This window comes from Rutidosis leptorrhynchoides, chromosome 5 (assembly GCF_046630445.1).
Source record: "Rutidosis leptorrhynchoides isolate AG116_Rl617_1_P2 chromosome 5, CSIRO_AGI_Rlap_v1, whole genome shotgun sequence".
Classification (NCBI taxonomy): domain Eukaryota; kingdom Viridiplantae; phylum Streptophyta; class Magnoliopsida; order Asterales; family Asteraceae; genus Rutidosis; species Rutidosis leptorrhynchoides.
Genome location: NC_092337.1, coordinates 153564377 through 153573677, shown reverse-complemented (window position 1 = coordinate 153573677; position 9301 = coordinate 153564377). Strand labels below are relative to the sequence as shown.

General features: G+C 33.5%; 1 protein-coding gene across 1 annotated transcript; it reads left to right on the top strand.

Annotated features, from left to right (window-relative positions):
- The first annotated feature begins 1558 nt into the window (after positions 1-1558).
- LOC139850518 (uncharacterized) lies at positions 1559-2873 on the top strand. Its single transcript, XM_071840089.1, has one exon. The coding sequence runs from the start codon at positions 1727-1729 to the stop codon at positions 2333-2335; it is 609 nt and encodes a 202-aa protein (XP_071696190.1). The 5' UTR covers positions 1559-1726; the 3' UTR covers positions 2336-2873.
- Positions 2874-9301: the final 6428 nt, after the last annotated feature.

The window sequence follows — 9301 nt, the reverse complement described above, 5'->3', positions numbered from 1 at the left end:
ACTGAAATTTTATTGTTTAAGATAAACCTATGAACTCACCAACCTTTTGGTTGACACTTGAAAGCATGTTTATTCTCAGGTATGAAAGAAAACTTCCGCTGTGCATTTGCTCATTCTAAAGACATTACATGGAGTCATTCATGGCATTTAGACGTCAGTTTATCGCGATGGTACCAGATGTTATTGTATTCGTCCGGGAGAATTTGGACGGGGTTTGACATACCCGCCACCCGTAATGGGCGAATAAAATCAAAAAAATTTATCTGCGGGTGGGTGATGGATGTATTCTTGTACCCGCTGACGAGTCACGGGTCGGTGATGGATGTAATAGATCCGTTGCGGGTAAATTTCGATCCGAAAATTCGTAATACCCGTTTGAATAATCCGTGAATATACCCGTTCTAAATGTGAAAAACGCCACCTTGAATAAATGGACAATAGGTAATAATTTACTCCGTATAAGTTTTTACATTCCTCATATTATTATGGTATCGAACTTTTTAGTAACTAGAGCATCCCACAACTACACATCACATGTATTATATAATCACAGCATGTTGATTGTTTCGTTTATTAGACTATCTTAATAAATCTAATTTTTACATATCACTTTAGTAATTCGTCAACCTACTGTATGATTAGTTTTAGCTACTAAATTTTGATTGTTACTATTAAACATTGTAGTTTTACATATATTATCAAAAAAGGTAAAATTAATATATGTTTTTTCATTGTATTATATCATAAACATGGATATATGATTATATGATGTTTTTCATGTCACTTTGAATTGCATAATGATATTTATTTTTGTTTTTTGAATACTTTAATTTACATATATACTTCATGAGTAAGATCCGCGGGTAAACCCGCAACCCGCGAATATCCGTGGATACGGGCATGGATAAAATCCGCGGGCTAATGAATCCTCAAAAAATCCGCGGGTGCGGGTGATGAATGTAGTGGATCCGCGACCCCGACCCGCGGGTGCCATACATACGCGGGAGTATTACGTACGTAAGTAACCATTCACGTTCAAAGACAAACAACATTAGCATCGATCATATGCATAGTTGGTGAAAAGCCCTTAATATTAAAACATGGTTTCCATAACATATTAACGTGATTGAAACAAGAAGTTTGGATTTTCCGGTGTATTATTTTATGTCGATAGATAGACATGGGCATATATGTGCATGTGACTTGTTTCCGTATCAAGATCATAATGTTTACAGCAACCGATCGTACATTTGTATGGTCAAATCACTAACACGATGTTCCATCCCCTTCCGTTCTCCTGTAATTATCAACTAATAATTGTAATAAATATATCTTAAATGATTAAGAGAGTATCTTAATTTTTGATGATTCGGAACACATTTAAAATTAATTGTCTTTTCATTCAGTATTGCTATATAACGTTTTTAAATATAAATATATATGTGATGAGCAATTAATTTACATTTAAATACAACCTAACACTTTATATGAGAGATTTATCGATCATTTTTCTGTTTAAACCAATGCAACATATTGTAACGCATGCGCAAACTTTCGGTATACTCCGGCATAGTCAAGCGAGCTTAGAAACAAAGTACAATAAAATTTACGAATCCAACCCTTATCTTTCACATATTTACAAAACCACCATTTACATATATACCAATTTATTAAACTTCACTATCAATATACCCTCACCACTTCAAAATAAAAATCTATCAAAAAAATGGCCATCGACCTCTACTCTGAAAATTCCAACACCGGAAACAACATAACAATGTCTCCTCGTATTTCATTCTCACATGATCTTTCGAATACCGACACCGTTCCAGTCGAACAATTTCTTCGATCAATCTCATCATCATCATCAACCGTTGATTTTAATTTTTGTGTACAACAAAATCTTGATCACCATCATGCGGATGAGTTGTTTTCAAATGGAAAAATGATTCCAATTCAAATCAAAGAACAACCACCACCACAACCATCATTACCAACACAATCATCACCAAAAGAACAACATAATATGTCGAAATCATTTTGGGGATTCAAAAGAAGCAGCAGTTGTGGTAATGGATATGCAAGAAGTTTGTGTCCAATTCCATTAATGTCTAGGAGTAATTCAACCGGATCATCAACAAGTACGACGAACTCAAAGCGATCATCCAAAGAAGGTTTTACTCAAAAACATCATAATTATCAAAAGCCTCCTTTGAGGAAAGCGAATTATGGTTATGGTAACGGTAATAGTAATAGTAATAATAATACAGTTCGTGTTAACCCGGTTTTGAATTTGGGTTTTGGGTCATTATTCTCTATTGGCAAGAAGAAATAAAAGCAAAAATAATTTTAATCGGATTTGGTAATCTTAGTGATTATGAGGAAATAAGTTCATAAAAAACACAACGTGGTTTTTGTTATGCTATCATAATTTACCAGCAAAAAGTATAAAATTATGGTTCGATATGTTTATTAAAGATGGTATATTTTTAATCAATATGAACTCAAAAGATTTTAAACTTTTGAGATTAATGATTTAAGTAGTTAATAGTATTGGATTAGGTATGAGAGTTAATTACTTTTAATATTGATTAAATTAGAGTTGATGAGTGAAAAAACAGCAAATGTGTGGGGGCAAAACTAAAAAGCCATATACCTTTTTTTCATGAAATTGGAGTGTATGATCACATGCATGTGGGTGTATTTCTTGATTAAAAAGGTCATATTAGCTTTCACGGTGTTGTTTTGTTTAGGTGTCATTTGGATGTATATGCTCCATGTTGTGTGATAATTTCATATGGATTGGTTTTGGGTTGATTTTATAACCTTTTCTTCTTATCTTGATGATAATAATGTAGTCTAGTTTGTGTTTCTAATGGTATTTTATTATATATTTATAGTTTATTATTATTGTTGATGTGACTTTTGGTTTTGATTGGTTTAATATATAATCCGTATCAAATATAATGTTGGTGTTCCTTTCTTTTGTTTAATATATATGTGTAAGCATTATGTTGTCAATAAACCGATCGATATGGTCAACACAATGTTGGTTCCTTTGATAAAATTTAATTTGGCACTCTTTGTTTCAATTTAATAGTTCATTTTAACTGTTCAGATTTTTTATTATCAAATTTGAATTAAAATATCTTCATTTATGTTAAATTTATATGAATGTATTGAGTTTTAAACGTATCTTCGTTTATATAGATTTCATTAAATAGTATATAACATACATAAAAATATTTTAAGTTAAAGTTGATAAAAAAGACTTGAAAAGTTAAACAAGACTATTAACTCGAGACGAATGAAGTATTAGGTAAACCAAGACAAATTGTAGATTTTAACTCATACACATAGCTAATATGTCAGTATATTAAACAAATTATAACACATCACAAGACAATTTTCATGACCACGTATATATGTGACATGAAAGACTCAATAATCGATCATCGTATTGTGGTGTCCAAATCATGTGTCCTCGAGTGAGATTGAAAAGAGATTGGCAATGAGTGTTTAATGCACAAAATTCACGTGATTTGGGGAATGATTGGTCGATTTAAGTGCGCAGGTGAATTTGCTAGGAAATACGGAGTAATTTATATTTGAACCATTATTAAGTTAGTGAAAATAACATTTGATTATGATTGTGATTGTTATGTGAAGATATAATAATTAGATTGCTATAATTGTGTGCGAAAAAAAATCGTGGATGTATCATGTATGTATGTATATACATACATATAGTGTGTTTGGAGTCTAAAAAAATATATAAAAATAATTCCCTTTTATATAAAAGGTACCAATACCATTTTAAAATGTATATGACAGTTTTAAAACTTAGCAATATTGATTTAAAATGTTAATCAATGTACTATATTTTTTTAAATTATTTAATGCTTGTTTACTTTAACAGAAAATATATATTACTCTGTATATGTAAACAAAACCGACTTCTCTAGCAAAGAAGTAAAAGAGGGATTTCAAAAAATTTACATGCAAGTCAATTATTTGAACAAATACGTAGAAACATTTTTACCTCTAAGCTTAAGCTTTACCTCTAAGCTTAAGCCATGAAAAAAACGAATAGATTGTCTTATTTCATCGGTTTTTCTATAAAAATGATGCTATTTATGTACCTCAATAAGACCTATGGGCACACCACAAAAATGATGTATGCGTAGGTCCTTTTCTCCTTCCAAATTACTTAATGCTTGTTAATTGATAGTGTACCTCACCTTCTAAACATTAATCGTCGCTTCATCACCAATCAAGTACGAAGCAAATATCGAACATAGAAGTCATGAAGAGATTCATACTCATTAAAGTCCAACGACATTGAATCAAGTGCATTACAAACGTCGGTCAAATAAAAGTCATATGCGGGAAGACTATTCTCAGCTTTGCCGCTCACATATCCAACTAAAAAAAGGAACGACTTTGCTTTCCCTATGTGAGAACTCATTTTGAGAAAGTCAACTAACCTTTCCGAAATGCATGAAGAACTAGCTGTCTTAAAAAGATATATTGCCCTTTCTACAGATAGTAACCCTTTCTACAGATAGTAAGGCAAAAAGAAGGCATCCTCCATTAAACATAGGATACACAAACTCATTCTCATCCAGCTCTTCGTGGCTTAAAGTAAAGAATCGATCTTACTACCTTCATCGAACCGCCATCAAGAGTATAAATCCTTTTACATTCACCTTATACATCTACCTTCATGATTAGAATTACTTGGCCTTATCTCTTCGATAAGGTACACCGGAAAGTGTACAAACATTAATTATAAACCATTTTTGGCTTACTTGCTTCTTCTCATACCATCTCATGAATGTCGATATACTAAGAGGATCTAGAAATCGTAGTTACAAGTGTCACTAGTTAAACGTTCAAAAAGTTTTATACTATTCAATGATGTCACCTAAAAAAGTAAAACAACAACAACGAAGACGATGACAATGACGACGACAACAATGAACGTAGAACAATGTTGACTGGGAGATTAACCAGTTCCAGTTCTATTAGAGAAGGGTAAGATAAAGAAACATGGATTTATTAATCGATGGTGCCAAGCAAGGGTAACTTTTGGAACCATTTTGTTATCCAATTGAAGATTTTAGTTATATCTTTTTGATGATTTCTGATATCGGTCAAAAAGTCACATTTTTACCCCCAATATTAAGCCCTAAAACAATAAAAATTTAAACTTTATCGGCAAAATTATCGCTTTTCGGTTGATTTTGTAGATTAAGTAATTACGAAGGCAATGCAAAAAGAATCAAGTAAAACGGAGCTAAAGCGAAGATTCTAGAGCGAAAACGGTGAAAGACAAGAAATCAAGTTACGATCCAGCAAATCAGTAAGCCAAAAAGCTTGCCAAACGGCCTGCCAAATGGTCAGAGCAAACGGCCTCGTTAAATGGCTTGCCTTAGCAAACGGGCCCTGCAAACGGCTTGCCAAAAGGTTTGCCAAACGGCATGCCAGCCGTTTGCAAGAAAATTCCAAGTCTATTTAAAGGGCTTTCTCCATCCATTTCAACACACACTCAATTTGTAATTCATTTTCATATTTTCAAGATTTTAGTTACTTTTTAGTAGGAGTTAGCTTAGCTTTTATTTTTCGGAGGATATCCCGGCGAGTCCCTGCGATCTCGGGCAAATTTCTTCGGCCTTTTCAAGTTTTTATCCGAAACGCTTGTCTTTTGTATTAAACATGTATTCTTACTTTTTATGTTTAATAATGCGTTCCGATATTACCATGAGAGCTTAATTAATCTGTATGTTGCCATGATAGAAGTTTGGGTTAGCGTAATTATGTTAATTTAGTGCGATTACTGTTACAATACTGAACTAGGAAGTCTGATAGATTTTTATGCTAGCATCTTAAGGATTGACCAACCTAGGTTGTGATCAGGACTTGTCTACCTATATGAAATTAGCTACTTCATAGGATTAAGACCCCTGGTTATACTGTATCTGAAGATTCTATGAACTCGGTATGGCCAGAGTTCCCGAGAGGCATTTAATGCGCTTTTAGGACACGTAACTTAGGAATTGAGACATGAATGACCTAGTATGCCTATTGACTGTTCCAAAGAGACTTCTTAGGAGATGTTAAGATCTAGTTAGTGCCTTCACTGTGTGACCCAAGCCTATTGCATGTTCTTGTCTGATTATTGCCTTAGGTCTTAGCCATATCAACTGTTTAGGTATTCATTAGATTTCTATCTGCTTTACTATCAGTATATTAACTGTGATGCTGTATAATGTTTGAATTGATATGATCTCATTAGTATGATGGAATGCTTGTTAGTTTTCATTTAAGGTTTTGCCAACTTAAACCGACGGATTTCTTCCGTTTGTGATCAGTGTTCAATCAACACAGCACGTTGTTATTCAGTTAACTAAACTGATAACGAGGGTTAGGATTAGAGCTTAACTCACTAATAAACCTAGTACTTTACTGAGTATAACCTCCGAGGTATTGTTACCTTTCAATTATACGACCAAGTGACATACTTCTCACTGCTCAAAGAGAACTCCGAGAGTTCAGAGACAAGTAGGTCTGTGTAATTGGCTCATCCAACCAGATCTACATCATTCCAAGCATAGTCTTAATATAAGCATAATTACCTTTTCCTAACCCAATACTGATATCTTGGTCAACATTTCCCTGATCTGCATACTCCAGGATATCCTTCCACTTATTTACTTTACTACACTTAGGACTTTTAGCTAAAAACAACTACTATCTTTTATCCAGGTAATTTAACTAAAAGACAATTATCCACTTGATCTTCAATTCGTTAATCAGCTAAAAAGATACGACACTAGGTTAACTTACACCTTCTACACCTTAGAAAGTAAAAGTAAATTTAAGCCCCTCACAATATAAATAAACGAAGACATTGTGTAAAGTAAAAGTAAATTTAAGCCCCGCACAATATAAATAAACGAAGACATTGTGTACTACCGAACCGGACACCCTGCGACCTAAAGACACCGCACAAATAAAACCGTCCGTTAGTACAATATCAGTTGTCTCTCTTGGCGCCGGTGCCGGGAATCGAATATTTTGATCGAGAAAGATTTTAAACAGACAAAAGTGTTGTTTGGTGGTGTCTAGGAAAGACAATTATACACGGACTTGGTTGTTAGATTTTTCGAACAGTCTCCAATTATATTGGAACCAAAAGGATCATGCCTCTTCGTAGTCGGCCTGGCCACCTCGATACAAGTAATCTGTAAGAAATCCAATCAGTAAAGATATCCGATCTGGTTAGCGACCGAATTTCAAGAATAATTGTTTTTATTAAATTATCGATCCTTTTAGTAAATTAATATTTTCTAAAAGTTACTTTTAAGTCTTTTTAAACAGAAAATCTAAAAAAAAATGGAACAACAAGATACCCTTGCTTCTATGCATAAGTCATGCTTAGAGGAAAGAGGAGGACCAATCACCTTAGGAACCGAAGGAATTCCTGAAATCAGTTCACACATGATTAAACTAGTCAGTATGATCTATAATTTCAAGGATTACCGACTGACGATCCAAACTTTCACTTAAACAAATTTATCAGTCTGGTTGACTCTTTTAAGAAGGAAGAAAACGAGAAAGACCTTTTAAAACTTCACCTTTTTCAATATTCACTTTTTGCATACGCTTTAGCACGATTTGACGAACTTAATCCGAATTCAATCCATATATGGGGGGCTTTAGCCACTAAATTTCTAAACAAATTTTATCCACCCTCCCTGTAAACCTATTTAAGAAATGACATCACAAACTTTTCTCAAAAAGAAAATGAGTCATTGTGTCTAGCATGGAATAGAATAAAGATGATGCTTAAAAGATGTTCGAATCATTCATTAAGTCGGGCAGACATAATCTGTACGCTTTACAATGGTTTGACCAAGGATGATACGTCTCTCCTAGACATGGCCTCGCAAGGCAATTTCATGTCCCGAACAGCCGACGAAGTATGGAATCTCTTGGATACAATAGCTGCACAACAGGAAGATTGGAACAATGAAGCTGCTGAGAAGGATGACATCTTAGTGCATACGGTAAAAATGCTGGAATCCAGGTTACAAGATCTCACCCTCACTCTTCAAAATTTACCAATCCCTAGAAACTCCGATGCTACTAGAACCAATCTAAGGTATCCTTACCCTAGATGGGCATACAAACAGCAAAACAGCTCGGATCATAATATAATCTTCCCTATAACATCCCGCCTTTTTCCGTTAAATTATTTTAACGCCCGTTTTTTTTTTTGATAATATCTTTTGTTATTTAAATTCGTATCCCCCATTAATAAGTGTTTCTAATATTTTCGTTATTTAATTATAACATCTCTCGTTTACCCTAGCGTTTTTAAAATATTCGTTTGGTTAATTCACGCACCCGCTTTTAAACTCGAGGGACTAATTTCACCATTTGACCAAAGTGGCAACTAGTTGAACTAGTCACCATTCATTCCACTTCACCTCCTCATCTCCTTTTTCTCTCTAGTCACCAAGAACACAATTTTAACATCTTCAAAGATTCATCATCTAAATCCAATCTAGCAATCAAACATCAAAACAAATTACATATTTGTGATCCTTGCATCATCCTCTTCAATTTGGTACCAATTTCACTACTTGGGGTAAGGTTTCTAAAAACTCTAGATTTCTCTAAATTCGTTTTATAGATTTGAAATGGTGTTAATTAGTGTCTATGGCTCAAGTGTAACATGGATATGTAATTTGGTTGCTTGATTTGCTTGTATGAGTAACTAGCTTGAATATGAAAAATGGGTTAGTTTAATCTTTGGTTTTGGGTGATTTAATGTTGTTAAATGTTAAAGCTCATATATTAAATATGTTAGTAGCATCATTAGCTTCGTTTTGGTATGTAGGTTGATTTAGAACAATTTATCAACAAAATTGTTGAATTCATTATTTTTGGTTAGGGTTTAGTAACCTTGAATATGAATTTTGATGCATTGAATGCTAAGAAATATTGTTAGTAAGTGTTTAGTTGCAATGTATGTTTAATTACCTTCGAAACAGTGTATCGTATGTGTAAATTGGATTCTCGAATCACCATTTGCATTTTTGAGCTTGAAACGTTAAATAATGATCATTCGATGAGAATTCGGTTATCATAAATGTTGGATTTGGTTGATGAAATGTGTTTAGTTCTATTCCTCGTTAAATTACCTTTCCAACAATATAAGATACGTGTTTTGAATGTTTACGGTTCATTAGTTGTGTTTGAAAGAAGCATGGTTCGTGCACTTGAAAATTCA